Below are 18,308 nucleotides of genomic sequence, written 5' to 3'. Positions count from 1 at the left end.
TCTCTCCATCCAATTTGCTGAGGATCCCCCTTGGCCAAACCCAACCAGAACCAGAGAGCAAGGAAACCCGTTGATTTAATCCAGGTTTGGCCTCCCATGGCACTGAGTGGGGTGGAGAAACATGGATCTGGAAGGACAAATGGAACATATCTAGCTTATAATCAATGCTCTTTTTGGTTGCTGTCATCTTTCAACCTCTCTTTGAAGACTTGAGTTCCTAGCTCATTTTCTTCCTCTCTACCCCTTAGTGACCCCTAATGATCTTTTTCATCCATTCCTATTGTCATACCCTAAATACTACCACCAGCAATAACACAATATTTACGTCAAGCATCCCACTCTCTGACCACCACCTCTTATATCTATAGTTCACTGACTCTAGTTTTTCATTGCAAGTTTTCAACTTTCTTTAGGCCTCCAGTCCACTGGCCTTATACTCTTCCACGATTCATCCACTGTCCCACCTCCACTCCCCTGTCTTCACTTTCCACTATGTCAAGAGGAAATTCCATGGACCTCACTCCCTTGAAAAGAACCTTCTCTCTTAAGTTGTCACCTGTCAAAAATCTAACTGTGGTTAAAGCCAACTGTCTGCCTTTTCCAGTGGTGGGAAAAGACATAAAATCACGCCGACTGGTTTCTCTCTATATTTGTTATCGCAAGCTATGAATGGGCATCCCAATCTGCCCCGAAATCCTAGGCTGATCCTGGTGAGTATGCCAATTACTCTTCAAGGTGATTACTTCATACCTTCTTTCTTCTTGAGCTTCTCATACTCTTCTGTACCCCCAGTCTCCTCACCCTTATCTATTCACCGCCAATTCTACAAACCTCCCAGGACCTGCATCCATAACCCTGCCCTCCATTCTGTTACCGTGGAATAAGGGTCCCTCCTATCAAAGCCCAACTGCTCCCCTTGTGCTCAAGATTCCAACCCTTTTCATGTTTAAGATAAATGTTTTTTTCTCACCTAAATCAATTTCCCTTTATTGGATCATTTTTAACATCAAATAAATATGTCTGTTAACTCCTATCTTAAAAAAAAAGTTTCCTTGATTACAAATTCTCCCATATTTTCCATCCAATTTTTCCATTCCCCTCCAAAGAAAAACTTGAAATGACTGTCTACAGACACTGCTTCTCTTCATCTCCCATTCTCTCCTCTGCCCATTTCTATCTGCCTTCCACAACCACCCTTCCATGGTAATGCTGCTCCTGTTTAGATCCCCAGTGACTAATTTGTTCCCAAGTCACCTAATGCCACGTATCAGCAGCATATGACATAGCTAACTGCACTCCCATTCTTGAATCATTTTCCTCCTGTGGTTTTTGTGGACACCATTACCTCCTGATTCTCCTCCTATCTTCCTGGCTTTTTCTTCTCCATCTTCTTCGCTGGCTCAGTCTTCTTGACTAGACCTCTAAATATTAATGACCCCAGACTCTTCTCTATCCTAAGCTATCCAATACATTAGCCATTGGCTAATGCCAGTGTATTTAAATTTAAAATAATTTAAATGAAATAAAATTAAAATTCAGTTCCTCCATAGCACTAGCCACATTTCAAGTGCTCAGCAGGCCATGTGTCTAGTAGACAACATGGACACAAAACATTTCCATCATTGCAGAAACTTCTGTTGGACAGGACTGACCTAAATTCCCTCCCCAGGTGATCTCACCCAGTCCCATGGCTTTAAATACCATCTATATGCTGAATTCTAAATTTATACCTCTAGCTCTAACCCACACTTCAGATTTATACATAAACTGCCTATTTGACACAACTACTTGAATGTTTAACAGGTTATTCAAACTAATATCCAAAACAGAACACTTCATTTTCATCATCTCCTCCCCTTTCTCTGCTCACAAAACCTTGTTTCTCTTCCTGTCTGTCTAGTCTGAGCAAATGACACCATCCAGCCAGTTCTGAAGCCAAAAATCTAAGAGCCACTTTGATTCCCAATATCTAATCCATCAACGAGTCTTACTGACTCTATCCATAAAATATATCTCAAATCTACCCTCTTCTACCTTCCACTGTCATCTTCCTCGTCTAAGGTTTTAGTCTGGACTACTACTGTCATACAAGATCCCCTGCACCTAAATCTAGCACATAGCAGGTGCTCATTAAATATGCTGACTAAATTAACAAGTACAACTCCATTCAATAGTGCAAAATAATCTTAATTTTAAAAATATTCATGAATAATACTTGTCACAGAAACTTCAGAAAATTGATTTAAGAAGATAATAAAAATCACTTCTCAGGCAGACTTTACTTATGATTGGTATGGCTCAATACTATTATTCAGTTTATCCATTATTAATACATTTTCATGCTTTTCACACAGTATAATTTACCTCTGTGCATTTGTTAGCTGCACTGTCTGTGCAACTTACCTCCCCAAGAGAAATTTTAGTTGCTTCGTCCTGTTCAGTCCTGCCTTTTCTGATTAATCCAGTACATATTATTCACCTCTTAATTATATTCCGTGCCTGTCACAGCCCAGGACTCAGCTCACCCAGCAATTTGTGGGTGAATAAAACACTCCTGATTTATTGTGTTCAGGAGTTCCCAACTGTGTTCCTGTCTCCACCTGCCACCCAGCTCCTCCCTGCAGTCCTCAACTTCCTTGTCAGGAACACTGAACAGTTTGACCCTAGACTTAATCCAAAATAACTCAACCAATAACTCCAAACAATGTCTGCTATTCCACCCTCTTTGACTCTCTGCATTTACTGGCAGCCACTAAAATGCTTGATCACTCCCCATTCATTCCATCTACAACGAAGTGTGGTCAAACTGCTATTTCGTACAGACACAGGTAATGACAGTAGTGAGGGGATGGGTACTAGGGAATGCAGGGGTATCTTTTGGGGCCTAGAGACTAACATTATTAATATGCCAAATATCTGCATTGCCTGTGTCAGTTTACAACACCAGCTCAGATGCATTACCTTTGCAGCAGTCCAAACACTATTATTTGCCTACCCAGCAATGATCTTTCCTCCACCCTCCCCCAACATCCTCCTCTCCAGGAGAATGCCTGTTTTGTTCAGTGCCCACCCTCCACCAAACAGCCAGGTACCACAGGTGAGTTGTATGTCATCCTCCACCCTACCTCAGCCAGATTTGTGGTCTCATTCCTTTTATGAAGGGGCAAGTGATATAAATTTGGCCAAAAGGAGTGAAAGTCTGCTGTGGGAGGTTCTGGAAAAGGTTTCCTCACTCTTAAAAAAAAGATCCAAGGACAAGATAACCTCTTGAAATCTGGAGACTGCCCTGCCTGGATGTAAATTTCTGAGACAACTAATGTCTTCTTCTAAAAGTATGATGGGAGAGAGTCTTAGGCTGAAGCCATTGCTGGGAATGGCAGAGTGGGCAGATGAAATAAAACTACATCTTTTGTAATATTCTTAAACTGTTTTTCATACTGCGCCAGAGGCCCTACCTCTGGATTTGCAACTACGTATTTGTAAGCCCAGGGGATTCTGATTCCATCAAAATTTGAGAAGCATTGACTTCTAAGCCCACAATTATAAAATTTCTCCACCACTTACTAACACCATGCAGGATCTTAGTTCCCTGACCAGGGATGGAACCTGTGCCCCCTGCAGTGGAAGCGCCGAGTCCTAACCATTAGACTGCCAGGGAATTCCCCACTAGCTAACCTTAGGCAAATCATTTAACTTTTATAGAATCTTTTTCTTTACCTGTAAAGAGGGGAATAATATTCACCTTATAACGTTATTGTGAGGATATAGGGTTAAGAGGATTTGATAGAATACAGGAAGTATGTGAGGTCCACTAGCCAGAAAATGATGCTACAAAGTACCTAAATGTCTCCCAAACTGCCTGCTGATAGAAATACACACATTGGTTAGAGGAGCTGATCTCAGTCCTCTCCCCTGGAGATTCTGATTCAGGAGCTCCCTATTGTACCCTGAGAGGCTGCATTCTTTTTTTATATATAAATTTAGTTATTTTATTTTTGGCTGTGTTGGGTCTTCGTTGCTGCGTGCGGGCTTTCTTTAGTTGTGGCTAGCAGGGGCTACTCTTCATTGCAGTGCGCGGGCTTCTCATTGGGGTGGCTTCTCTTGTTGCGGAGCACGGGCTCTAGGCGCCTGGGCTTCAGTAGTTGTGGCTCGCAGGCTTAGTTGCTCCGCGGCATGCGGGATTTTCCCGAACCAGGGCTCAAACCCATGTCCCCTGCATGGGCAGGTGGCTTCTTAACAACTGCACCACCAGGGAAGCCCAAGGCTGCATTTTTAAAAGCACATTCTAGGATCTAAGCAAGTTTGAAAATCAAGGAAGTTTGAATTTGGCAAAGGAATACATGGCGTAAATTGCTATGCAGCAGCAGTTAGGGTTTCCAGTTTCTAAATCTACATCTGCCACTATTTCACTTGAGCAAGCTGTTTCACCTTTCTGGACTTGTTTACTCATCTGTATACTTGTCCTATCTAACCTACAGGTCCATTGGGGACTGAAGGCAAATTACACTTGGGGTGAAGGGGCTTCTCTAATCTCAGCCTTTTTATATTGCTACAATGTGGATTAAGTAAACATAAAAATAAGCAAAATTGGGATTGGGGGAGGTGTTGCCTTTGCGGTAAAATTAACTGAATAGGACGATTCTCTATCTCACTACCTTGAGCCACTGAACTTCCACTGCTCTCAGGAACATGGTGTAACTAGAGGTGATCACCCTCAGCTGGCTACTCTGGTCACACTGAGATCTGTGAAAAAGACTAGAAAAATTAAAAATATGAGTGCCTGGGAAAGAGGAGAATTGGATGAGAACCCGAAATTCAATTTTTTGTACTAAGGTACCTTTCACTGGCAAGCACTTTCAGTAGCTGTGCAACAGAAACATTTCCCTTGGCACCAAAAAAAAAAAAAGGCGACGTATGCCACTGGCCTCAGGTGGAATTCACAAAGTTGGTTAATTTGGAACACCTGCTAACTTGGTAGGTCCTTTTTAGGGCGCCCAGCTGGCCTCACCTCCTCACGAATCGAAACCAAAACTCCTCCACCGCTTTAATCCGCGAATTTCAGTTTACGCATGGGCTGTACGTGCGCAGACTCCCGCGGGGCACCCAGCGGGGTGGTCAGAGGCCAGGCTTCCGCCTCTGGCCCTGAACTCCTCCCACCGCCAACAAGCCCCGCCCACCAAGGGGCTCACACTTCGAGTTTGGGTCTCCGCAGCGCCCGTAGTTTTGAACTTTCACCGCTCCTGCGACCGGCGTCGGGGGATAGCACGCATGCGTCTTGTCTTCGAATGGGTGGCACCCTTATCCTCGCGGCGGCGGCAGGAGCCGTGGCCGTGCTGCTGGCAGTGCGGCTATGGGTAGTGCTGCGTCCCCGCGCCGCTGTGCCCCGGCGGTCTCTCAGCCTCTTGGTGGTGGCTGGGTCCGGTGAGTATCCGGGCGGCGACTGGCGGGCTCGGGTCGGGTACTACAAACCCCAGAGTCCACCGCGGCGCTGTTCGCAGGACCCCTAGCGCTTTGTGCAGCGTTGCATGCTGAGATATGTAGTTTCTCTGCGGGACTGGAGCGGGTCAGCCCAGGCTGGGCAAAATGCTGGTCTGTTGTTGATGTGGCCCAGGCCGCGTCTTTAATAACAAATGAGTTACTTACACTTGTCTGTAATTAAGCGTCTCTGTAGCGTATATTTTTCTAACAAATTATTAGTGAACAGAGAGGACACAGAAGCCCGTGATGCTAACATGCAATTTGCCTGAATAAAAACTGCTGTTTTGCATTATTAATCTAGGCATTTGGGATAATTTAGGAATCACGAATACTACATGATAAGCGAGACAAAGCGAATTGTCACATTTATAAATATACATATACAAAACCCACAAGTATAGAAACAATTACCTACTAACGGGAGAACAATACACACTTCAGGATATTGTGCTGGGTGGTGAACAACAACCTGTGCAATCAGGTAATACAATCCAAACGGAGTGGGCCAGCTCTGTAGGCGTACCGCTTTAAATGGACAGCTCTGACAGAGCGATACATATACATGCTGTGTACGTTCAGAAATGCCAGGAGATTGCATCCGGATAGCATAATATTTATAAGTATTAGCAAATGGTCTAAACTTACGTTCGCGTGTAATTCATTACTTTATTCACTTAATGTATTTTGAGCCATAGGGGAGGTCAGGCACTAAGCTAAGCCCTGGAAATAACAAAACTGACGAATACGACTTGCCGCGGCGTACTGACTATGTCCCAAGCAGTGTGAAAGCTGTGAGGACACAGCAGTGAATGAAATGGAGAATAGAAAACGAAAAGCAGAATGGGTACTTGCCACAATAAATGCTATAACCTGGGAAGTTAACACTGCTGTGGAAGTTCACGCTGGGCGCCACTTTTTCTGAACTTGAGACAGGAAGCTTCCTGGAAGTCGTGATGTCTAAACTGAGACTTGAAAGATGACTAAGAAGTAGCCAGACAAGGGGGAGCTGGGGCGTTGAGGGATGGGAGGGTGTGAAAAGAAGGCCATAGCACTTGGGATGACCAGAGGTGCGAGGGCACTATTGTACTGAGTTGGATGTGGGGAGGCAAGCCCCATGCAGATCGCGGAAGGGTATTTTAAACCCTGCTCTACAGAGCTGTTGGCACTACTCCACTGCTTCCTACCATGCAGAGGTTAGGACCATGTGCCTTTAAATGAACATAACACCAGAGTTGAATCACATCTTTGCCACTTACTAATTTGATGATCTTGTGCAAATTAGTTAACCTCACTGAGTCTTCTGTTTCCAGTTTGAAAAATGTGGGTTAGGAAGAGGCGAGGAGAAAGAAAGTTGCATTTTCATCAGAATTGTCAGGTAAAGCCTCCCTGGGGAGATGACAGGTACCCAACAGCAAGGAGGCCGGAGTGGCTGGAGTAGACTGAGTAAGGGGAGAAGAAGCAGATGAGGTCCAAGAGGTAACAATAAGGGTCAGCTTACAAAAAGGCTTTTATTCCATATGAGAAGGGGAGCCCTTGGAGGGTTTTGAGCAGAGGTAAATAATTTGATCAACTCTTTTTAAGAAGATCAGTCTAGAGGCTGTGTTGAGAGTGGACTCAAGTGGACACTTGAATGGACAAGTGCAGAGAGGGGAACAGGCCAGGAAGCTTTGGTCATAATCCACGTGAGAGTGATGTGGTTTGGAGCAGGGTGCTAGCAAAAGAGGTGGTGAGAAGTGATTGGATTCTGGATATACTTTAAGATAGAACTGAGAAGATTTCATTCCCAAAGGATAAGTCTTAATAAAAACGTAAAATGCAAGATGAAGCTCTTATTATTTATTTATTCAGTAACACAGTTAATTTTTCAAAGAATGTATTCAGTTTCCTTTTAAGGGAAAAGGGTTTCCTTTTAAGGAAAAAAGAAAAGACTGTTAAAGCAGGTAAAATGAAGTTTTAATAGCAGTGGAAGATGTATATGTTCGGATTTATCCGTAATTGTTCCAGCTCTGAAAACAAGTACCTACTTTGCAAACCACCACACTTTTTCAAAGTTAAAAACAAAAATGATAAAATGAGTATAAGATGTGTAAATTGCTTGCCCTACATAAGAAGATGGCTGACAAGTTACAAAGTTAAAGCATGATTCTAATTCCTGTTATACTTACTCTCTGATGACTTTATTTCTATATCTAATTCCTTCTGGGATCTAGAGAGTAATCATTCCCTTTCTACTATAAGAAAATATATGCGTTTGGAGAAAACACATAATTTGTTTGATTATCCTATATGTTCACTGTATCACTATTGAAAGCTTTCTTGCAACAGTAAGGGAGGTGAGTCGGGGGAGCTTTGTAGTGTGACGAGAGACAAGGAAGAGGTAACAAATGAGATGAACACAGAGAATGTTAAAGACATCAACCTGGCTGAGGCCAGGGGATCATGCAGTTAAATTAAATAGGTATAATAGGGCCCATTCTTAAGGAGTTTGATTGGTTTGCTTAATTGGTATATAGTTAATGTAATAGGTAAATGTTCTTTTGGGTTTTTTCCCCCGAAGGAAAACTCAGTGAACACAGTTGGTTTTAAAATTCATGGTTTTAAAATTAAAGTATGAAAATTTTGGAGATTGTACAATTTCAGAAATTGAACACACAGTTGTTGGGTGAAGCTGGTAAATATTTGAGACCTCTGTTAGGTCTGAGACCTCTGTTAGGAGCAGTTGAACAAAAGTCTTCCTTAGGAAGATCTGAGCCCTGGGAGTCAGTGCTCATGCCTCCCTGATGTTACTTCGCAACCCCTTCAGCAACTGTCTTCGCATTTTCCAGCCTACTTTCCTGACCTTACTTCACTCTCCTCTTTCTTCCCAGTGTTCCCACCATGCCTTGATCACCCATCCCAGATCTTACCTTCTCCTGTCCTAATAATCCCACCCCCACCCAGTGGCCTCCCTACTCATATCTGTCCATTAGCTGCACCTTTCAAGTCATTTCAGCCTTTACCAGGGATCTCCCCTATGCTTAGGACATTGTTTTTTCATAACCTTTTGCTTGTTTCCTCCCCCAAACCCCATTTTAATTTTTCTTGCTGTCTTGCGTCGCTCTTTGTATATCTGTGTGTCTTGTCCCTTCCCCACCAGACTTCTTTTTTTTTTTTTTGGCTGTACGTGGGCCTCTCACTGTTGTGGCTTCTCCTGCTGCGGAGCACAGGCTCCGCATACGCAGGCTCAGCGGCCATGGCTCACGGGGCCAGCCGCTCCGCGGCACGTGGGATCCTCCTGGACCGGGGCATGAACTCATGTCCCCTGCACCGGCAGGCAGACTCCCAACCACTGCGCCACCAGGGAAGCCCCCCACCAGACTTCTTGATAACAGGATCTGTGTCTTATACTTCTTTGTACCTTCCTCAGGTAGTATAGTAGCACAACCTACTGCTGGTGCTGATTTTGTTTTTATACATTTATTATCCTCTTCCCCCATATAAAGGTAGTATTTATACAAGGGCATAGATTATCATTTCCAAATATTCCTTCTGTGTTTTGAGAAATACACAAAGCACAGTATTCGTATAATGTAGTCAGATGGATGTGTCCATTACCGTTTTCTGAATCTCAAGCCTTCCAATATTTTTTTCCAGGTGGGCATACCACTGAGATCCTGAGGCTGCTTGAGAACTTGTCCGATGCTTACTCTCCTAGACATTATATCATTGCTGACACTGATGAAATGAGTGCCCATAAAATAAATTCTTTTGAAGGAAATCGAGCTGATAGAAACCCCAGTGCTATGGTAAGTGGTAATTTCTATGTCTAAGAAAAGTTACAAGTTATGTATTGAATTTAATTTTCTCTAGAAACAATCTCATGACCCTTCAGTGCCCTGCTCACACAATGCAGTCAACTGTTTATTGCTGATGAAATATAGTTCTTTTACTACCCAAATATAAAAACTGCTTTAAAATAAATCTTCAAATCAAAATGGTTGCTTGATTTCTTATATTCTCTTCTATTATTTAAATAGAGAAAATTGTTTCTCAGTAATTCCAACTGTGAAAATTGTTTTATTTATACTTACAGAAAGCATCCAGTTCACGTGCTTATTGGTTCTTCGTTAAAGTTCTTTATCAGTGTATTACGTGTATTGATAATTTGATTTATCTATTACTACTTCTTATTCTTCCAATTGTATCTGTACCTGCCTTTAAAATTACTTCTCTGCTCCTGGTTGCTCCCTTCGTTTTAGCATTATAGCAGAATTTAGGGTAAATTGAAAAAAGTGGAACTCCTTAATCAGGAAGGAAACTAGAGCTGTTCCTTGTTAGATCGTCTCCATCCATCCCTCTCTCTGGTACCTGCCCGGCCACAGGGCTCCAACAGGTAGTTCAGGAGTGGACAGGCGAACCAGCTCAGGCCACTCAAAGTGTTCCTCCAGGCTTTTTGGACTTGGGGACCCAGAAAATGAAAGTAGTCTTTCTTCAGGGGTTCAACTCTGTAAAAGAAAACTTGGAAGTTGCCAGCAGTCATGTTTTCACCTGCTGGCTAAAGACAGACTGCAGCTAGAGAAAAGAATGAAGTTCATCCACAGGAAGAACAAGATGGGAAACCAGATGGTGACTCCTGCCTTCATTGACTCCAGAGCTGCTTCCATATGGGCCCTGTCTTGGTGGTTCTTACGTTTCTTGGAAGTCAGGATCCACTAATATAACTCATCCTCCACTGACCTTTTTAGTTAGTTAAAGCCTGCTTTAGTTACGTTTTGTTCACTTGTAAACATGATCCCTCAATAACGCACTACTAAATTGTGTTCTTGGAAAATCCACATCAAACAATCTTGGAATGCGCTGATGACTATTCAGCCGTAGCGAAGTAAGTGGTATGTTTTTTCTTTGTGGGAGGTGAGCCAAAATCCTTCATTTCTGTTTCAGGATTCAATACTGTATTAGTTTCCTAGGGCTACTGTAACAAAGTACTACACACGGGGTAGCTTGAAATAAGAGAAATTTATTCTTTAATGGTTCCGGAGGCTAGAAGTCCAAAATTAAGGTGTCAGCAGGGCCGTGTTCTCTTTGGAGGCTCTGGGGTGAATCCTTCCTCACCTCTCCCTAGCTTCTGATGGTGGCCAGCAGTCCTTGGCATTTTCTGGCTTGTGTCAGCATTACTCTCGTCTCTCCCTGCATTGTCACAGGGCCATTCCTGTGTCTTCACAGGCCCTTCTTATAAGGACACCAGTCATTGGATTGAGGGCCCACCCTATTCCAGTACGACCTCATCTTAACTTGATTACATCTACAAGACCCTATTTCCAAATAGTCACTTTCATAGGTTCCAGGTAGACATGGCTTTTTTTTTTTTTTTTTTGCGGTACGCGGGCCTCTCACTGTTGTGGCCTCTCCCATTGCGGAGCACAGGCTCCGGACATGCAGGCTCCACGGCCATGGCTCACAGGCCCAGCCGCTCCGCGACATGTGCGAACCCGTGTTCCCTGCATCGGCAGGTGGACTCTCAACCACTGCGCCACCAGGGAAGCCCGGACATGACTTTTTGGAGGACAGTATTCATCCCTATACAAATATGTACACTGGACTATTTCAGGAAAAGCCTCCTGTTTGACATAAAGCAAAACAAACTTTTTCCTTTTAGCAAGTGTGAAAGGAGAAAATAGTAGAGACTATTGAGTATGCCAGTAATTGATCCTTTCAGTAATGGGTGAAACATAATAGTAACTTCATTTTACAAATGAGATAAATGAGGCTTAGAGACAAAAAAACTCAGCCAAGGCCCTGCCAAATATGTGGGACTTACCTACATGTGTCTTCTCTGAAGCCTGCGCTTTTGCTGCACAGCCCACTCTGCCCCTTTTGTGTATTCTTTTACAATTCAAAGCACTCAATGTGAACAGAATGCCTTGAGAATTCTTATCCAAGGCATCAGAGACTTAAAATGTCATTTAATCTCTTATCTTAGAGTATATATTAGAATTGGAGAGTTTATAGAAAATGATGGTAATTTTCTCACAAGAATAATGTTAAAAGTCTTATAGTTTAGCAGTGGCATACACTACTAGAAAAAAATATAAAGATCAAAGGATTACAAATTTCTTATTGTTTTTCAACATACAGAGTGGGTATCTTTGTTTTTACCTAATTATTAGTGTGCGTGTTCTTTTCTTCTTTCTGAAATTGTACCCAGTTTGGAGGCTCCAGGTTTAATTTAACATACATATTGAATATTTCCCTCCAGGTCCATCACTGTATGTACCGTTTATTTGCTGAATTATGTCAGGATTTAGTGAAACATTTAGAAGATTGTTATGTACTGTGTATCATGACGCTTTAGAACCCAGTAAGTTGGATTTGATGCGCTTTAATAAGAAAGCCAAAGATTTCAATTTTATAAGTGCCATTATTTTTTTCTCGTTATCAAAGTAACACCACAGTATAGGACTAAGCATCTCTATTCAACCTCCTTCCTTTGTCGGTTACTTTCCTGCTGGGGCAGTGCAACCCCTGTTAGAGAAAAACCGCTATCTCGTTCCTGAAATGGTCTGCTCATGTGTGAATCTAAAGCTGGGGAGAGTTTCTGCAGAGAAGCAGAAGAGAGCCATTGAGGGCAGTAGAAGGAACATGACTGTTGTCCTTTGTGTCGACCACCCCTATGAGCCACACTAGGCGGACAGGAGGCAGGGCGGAGAGACACCTTCTGACCAAGCCTTATAAAGGGAGGAATACACTTCTTGTCTCTCTCTCCACTTCAGCTAAGGGGACTTGCACCCGCAGCGTCCCTGACAGCTATCTTTTGTACCTACCGTGGAGCTCACCAGACTGGGGAGAGGAAGGGTCTAACTGAAGAAATCAATAGCGATCAATACATTTGCTGCAGAGCCCATGTCAGCCAAGAATACTGAACGCTCTAGACCTGCAGTGTCTAGTAGAGGAGCCACCAGTACTGACCCAGTACCATTTATTGAATAGTCCTTTGCCCACCGATCCGTGGTGCTTCCACCGTTAGATCAAGTTTCCATGTATGTATAGGTCTGTATCTGAGCTTTCTACTTTAACTGGTACATTTGCCTATCCTTGAGCTAATGTCAAGCTCTTTTATTCTTCAGAAGTATCTTTTTTTTTTTCCCCACATAGGTTTTTTTTTTTTTTTTTTTTTTTGCGGTACGCAGGCCTCTCACTGATGTGGCCTCTCCCGTTGCGGAGCACAGGCTCCTGACGCGCAGGCTCAGCGGCCATGGCTCACAGGCCCAGCCGCTCTGCGGCATGTGGGATCTTCCCGGACCAGGGCACGAACCCGTGTCCCCTGCATCAGCAGGCGGACTCTCAACCACTGCGCCACCAGGGGAGACCCCCACATAGGTTTTTAAATTAGCTTTGAAAAATTCACAAAGAACTCTGTTGGGATTTTGGGTTGAATTGAATTGAATCTGTCCATCAGTTTGAGGAGAACTTACATCTCTTTGATGATATCTTCCTATCTGGAAACATCACCTTTCTCTCCATTACAGTATTTAGATCTCCTTTAATGCTTTTCAGTAACATTTCTAATTTTCTTCATAAGAGTCTGGCATATCTTTTGTTGTGTTTATTTCTAGGTACCTTGTATTCTTTTATTATTGTTGTAAGTGGTATAACTTTTAATAATATTTCCTGTGTTGCAATATATAGAAATACAATTGATTTTTATAAAGTGATCTTATAAGAACCACCTGGCTACACTCTAATCCTAATTTGTACACTTTTGTGTTATTAATGAAGATAATCTTATCATCTACAAGTAGTAATAATTGTGATTCTTTCTTTGTAATCCTTACATCTTTTAGTTCTTTTTTCTCATTTTGTTATTAGAACTTCTGGAACGGTAATGAATAGCAGCCGTGTAGTGGTCATCTTTGCATTCTTTCTGCTTTAAAAAATGTGTTGAGTTTTACTTTAAATAATAGTTGTTGATTTTTATCAAATGTCTCCTCTGCATCTGAGATGATCTTATAATTTTTCCAACTTTTTCTGTTTATATGGACAATTACATGGTTATGAACTAGTCTTGAATTCCTGGAATAAACCCAGTTTGTTCATGGTGCATTGTATTTTAATGCATTGCTGGATTTGATTTGCAAACATATCATTTAGGATTTTTTTGTTTATGTACGTGACGGAGATTGCCCTGTATTTTTCCTTTCTCATGCTGTTCTTTAGTTTTGGTATCAAGGTTACACTAGTCTCATTATGTGAGTTGTAGGGTATACACAACTTTTTGCTCTTTGGGGGAATTTGTGTAAGAATTTGTTTTAAGTTTCTTTTTCTTACAATATTATTAACTGCAGTCACCATGCTGTATTGCATCCCTATGACTTCTTTATTTTATAGCTGCAAGCTTGCAGCTTTTGACCCCTTCACCTATTTCCCTCACCCCCAATGCCCCAGCTCTGGTAACCACCAAATCTGTTCTCTATATCTGTGAGCTTGGGTTTTTTGTTTTCTGGTTTTTTTAGATTCCACATATAAGTAAGATCATATTGTATTTGTCTTTCTCTGTCTGACTTATTTCACTTAGCATAATGCCCTCAAGGTCCATCAAGGTAGTCACAAAGGACAAGATTTCCTTCTTTTTTAAGGCTGAATAATATTCTGGTGTGTGTGTGTGTGTGTGTGTGTGTGTGTGTGTGTGTGTGTATGTATCAATCACATTATATTCAGTATTTATCCATTCATCCATTGGTAGACACTTAGGTTGTTTTCATGGTTTGCCTATTGTAAATAATGCTTCAATGAACTTGGGGTAGTGTATATCTTTTTGAGTTAGTGTTTTCATTTTCTTTGGATAAGCATCCAGAAGTGGAATTGCTGGATTATATAGTAGTTCTATTTTTAATTTTTTGAGGAACTTCCATACTGTTTTCCATAGTGACCACACCAACAGTGTACAAGTGTTCCCTTTTCTCCACATCCTTGCCAACACTTACTATCTCTTGTTCATTGTGTGCGTGTGTGTGTGTGTGTGTGTGTGTGTGTGTACCACATCTTCTTTATCCATTCATCTGTTGATGGACACTTAGGTTGCCTCCATATCTTGGCAATTGTAAATAATGCTGCTGTGAACATTGGGGTGCATGTATCTTTTTGACTTAGTGTTTTTGTTTTTTTCAGATATATACCCAGGAGTGGAATTGCTGGGTTTATAGTAGTTGTATTTTTAGTTTTTTGGGAAACCTCATACTGTTTTCCACAGTAGCTGCACCAATGTACTTCCCACCAACAGTGTAGGAGGGTTCTTTTTTCTCCACATCCTCACCAACAAATGTTATTTGTGTTCTTTTTGATGATAGCCAGTCTGACAGGTGTGAGGGGATATCTCATTGTAGTTTTGATTTGCATTTCCCTCACGATTAATGATGTTGAGCATCTTTTGATGTGCCTGTTGGCCATCTGATGTCTTCTTTGGAAAAATGTCTATTCAGACCTTCTGCCCATTTTTTAATCAGGTTGTTGGACTTTTTTTTTTTTTGATGTTGTTATATGAGCTGTTTATATATTTTAGATATTAACCCCTTATTAATCATATCATTTGCAAATATTTTCTCCCATTCAGTAGGTTGTCTTTTCATTTTGTTGATGATTTCTTTTGATGTGCAAAAGCTTTTAAGTTTAATTAGGTTCCATTAGTTTATTTTTGCTTTTGTTTCCATTGCTTTAGGAGACAGATCCAAAAAATAGTGCTAAAATTTATGTTGGAGTCTTCTGCCTATGTTTTCTTCCAGGAGTTTTATGGTTTCTGGTCTTACATTTAGGTCTTTAATCCGTTTTGAGTTTATTTTTTCTACATGGTGTTAGAGAATGTTCTGATTTCATTCTTTTACATGTATCTGTCCAGTTTTCCTAGTGCCACTTATTTAAGATACTGTCTTTTCTTCATTGTGTGTTCTTGCCTCCTTTGTCCTAGATTAATTGACCATAAGTGCATGGGTTTATTTCTGGGATCTCTGTTCTGTTCCATGGATCTGTGTGTCTGTTTTTGTGCCAGTACCATACTCTTGATTACTATAGCTTCATGGTGTTGTCTGAAGTCAGGAAGCATGATTCCCCCAGCTGTGTTCTTTTTCTCAAGATTGTTTTGGCTATTTGGAGTCTTTTGTGTTTCCATACAAATTTTTAAATTATTTGTTCTAGTTCTGTGAAAAATGCCTTTGGTATTTTGATAGATATTACGTTGAACCTGTAGATTGCCTTGGGTAGCATGGTCATTTTAAGATTATTAGTTCTTCCAGTCTATGAACATGGTATATCTTTCCATCTGTTTGTGTCATCTTCAGTTTCTTTCATCAGTGTCTTACAATTTTCCAAGTACAGCTCTTTTACCTCCTTAGGTAGATTTATTCCTAGGTATTTTGTTCTTTTTGATGCTATTGTAAATGAGATTGTTTCCTTAATTTCTCTTTCTGATAGTTCATTGTTAGTGTATAGAAATGCAGCAGATTTTTGTATATTAATTTTGTATCCTGCAATTTTACCAGGTTCATTGATGAGCTCTAGTAGATTTTTGGTGGTGTCTTTAGGATTTTTTAATGTATCATGTCATCTACAAACAGTGCCAGTTTTATGTCTTCCTTTCCAATTTGGATTCCTTTTACTTCTTTTTCTTCTCTGGCTGTGGATAGGATTTCCAATACTATGCTAAATAAAAGTGGTGAGAGTGGGCATTCTTGTCTTGTTCCTAATCTTAAAAGAAATGCTTTCAGCTTTTCACCATTGAGTATGATCTTAGCTGTGAACTTGTCATATACGGCCTTTATTATATTGAAGTACGTTCTCTCTGTGCCCACTTTCTGGAGAGTTTTTATTGTAAATGGATGTTGAAGTTTATGAAAAGGTTTTTTCTGCATCTGTTGAGATGATTGTATGGTTTTTATGCTTCAGTTTGTTAATGTGGTGTATCACATTTATTTATTTGCGGATATTGAAAAATCCTTTCATCCCTGGGATAAATTCCACTTGATTGTGGGGTATGATCCTTTTAATGTACTGTTGAAGTCGGTTTGCTAGTGTTTTGTTGAGAATTTTTGCATCTATGTTCCTCAGTAATGTTGACCTGTAATTTTATTTTTTGTAATATCTCTGTCTGGTTTTTGTGTCAGGGTGATGCTGACTTCATAGAATGAGTTTGGATGTGTTCCTTTCTCTGCAGTTTTTTGGAATAGTTTGAGAAGGATAGGTGTTGACTCTTCTCTAAATGTTCAGTGGATTTCACCCGTGAAGCCTTCTGGTCCTGGACTTTTGTTTGTTGGGAGGTATTTTTGTTATTGATTCAATTTAATTACTGGTAATTGGTCTGTTCATATTTGTATTTCTTCCTGATTCAGTCTTGAAAGATTATGTATTTTAAGGAATTTGTCCATTTCTTCTAGATTGTCCATTTTACTGGTATATAGTTGTTTATAGTCTCTTATGATCCTTTGTATTTCTGTGGAGTCAGCTGTAACTTCTTTTTTATTTCTGATTTTATTGATTTGAGCCCACTTTCTTTTTTTCTTAATGAGTCTGGCTAAAGGTGTATCAATTTTATTTATCTTTTCAAAGAACCCCCTCTTAGTTTCCTTGATCTTTTCTATTGTCTTTTAGTCTCTATTTCATTTACTTCTGCTCTGATGTTTATGATTTCCTTTTTCTACTATCTTTGGGTTTTGTTTTTCTTTTTCTAGCTCCCTTAGGTATAAGGTTAGATTTTTTATTTGAGATTTTTTTTGTTTGCTGAGGTAAGCTTGTATTACTGTAAATGTCCCTCTTAGAACTGTTTTTGCTGCATCCCATAGATTTTGGATCATTATGTTTTCATTTTCATTTGTCTTCAGGTATTTTTTTTATTTCCTCTTTGATTTCTTCAGTGATCCATTGGTTGTTTCATAGCATAATATTTAGCCTCCATGTGTCTGTGTGTTTTGCAGTTTTTTTCTTGTAGTTGATTTTTAGTCTCATAGCATTGTGGTCAGAAAAGATGCTTAATATGGTTCCAGTTTTCTTAAATTTACCAAGGCTTGTTTTGTAGCAAACCATGTAATACATCCTGGAAAATGTTTCATGCACACTTGAAAAGAATGTGTATTCTGCTGCTCTTGGATGGAATGTTCTATATATAACTATTAAGTCCATTAGTTCTGTTGTGTCATTTAAAGCTAGTGTTTCCTTATTGATCTTCTGTCTGGATGATCTGTTCATTGATGTGAGTGAGGGGTTAAAGTCCCTTACTGTTATTTTTACTGTTGATTTCTCCCTTTGTGTCTGTTAATATTTGCTTTATGTATTTAGGTGTGCCTATGTTGGGTGCATATGTACTTACAATTATTATATCTTCTTCTTGGGTTGCTCCCTTGATCATTATGTCATGCTCTTCTTTGTCTCTTGTAACAGTCTGTATTTTAAAATCTATTTTGTCTGCTATAAGTATTGCTACCCCAGCTTTCTTTTGATTTCCATTTGCATGGAATACCTTTTTCCATCCCCTCAGTTTCAGTCTGTGTGTGTCTTTAGATCTGAAGTGAGTCTCTTGTAGGCAGCATATATATGGATCTTGTTTTTGTATTCATTTAGGCACTCTGTGTCTTTGATTGGTGCATTTAGTCCATTTACATTTAAAGTAATTATTGATATGTATGCTCTTATTGCCATTTTGTTCATTGTTTTGGGGTTCTTTTTGTAGGTCTTTCTTGTTCCTTTCTTCTTTTGTCCTCTTGTGATTTGATGATTATCTTTAGTATTGGATTCTTTTTTCTTTTGTATGTGATATATATGATTATGATTGTGATACGATTGTTTTAAGTTTCTGATCTCTTAACTTCAAA

At 40.4% G+C, this 18,308-nt stretch overlaps 2 protein-coding genes across 6 annotated transcripts in view; one reads left to right on the top strand and one right to left on the bottom strand.

The window, feature by feature from the left end:
- The window catches only part of TLCD4 (TLC domain containing 4), a 104,904-nt gene extending 99,691 nt beyond the window's left edge, over positions 1-5,213 (bottom strand). For both annotated transcript variants that reach the window (XM_067726976.1, XM_067726978.1), the window contains exon 1: positions 5,009-5,213. The gene's annotated coding sequence lies outside the window, so the exon portion shown is untranslated. The remainder of the gene's footprint in view (positions 1-5,008) is intronic.
- ALG14 (ALG14 UDP-N-acetylglucosaminyltransferase subunit) overlaps positions 5,154-18,308 on the top strand; it is a 111,798-nt gene continuing 98,643 nt past the window's right edge. Inside the window, exons 1-2 of one of the 4 annotated variants that reach the window (XM_067726974.1) lie at positions 5,154-5,421; positions 9,112-9,263. In XM_067726974.1, coding sequence (XP_067583075.1) covers positions 5,286-5,421; positions 9,112-9,263 — 288 coding nt within the window. In that variant the 5' untranslated portion in view covers positions 5,154-5,285. The remainder of the gene's footprint in view (positions 5,422-9,111; positions 9,264-18,308) is intronic. The other 3 variants (XM_067726975.1, XM_067726971.1, XM_067726972.1) reach the window with 3 other exon arrangements.

Source organism: Pseudorca crassidens, chromosome 2 (genome assembly GCF_039906515.1).
Source record: "Pseudorca crassidens isolate mPseCra1 chromosome 2, mPseCra1.hap1, whole genome shotgun sequence".
NCBI classification, from domain to species: domain Eukaryota; kingdom Metazoa; phylum Chordata; class Mammalia; order Artiodactyla; family Delphinidae; genus Pseudorca; species Pseudorca crassidens.
This window is presented reverse-complemented; position numbering and strand designations above follow the sequence as displayed.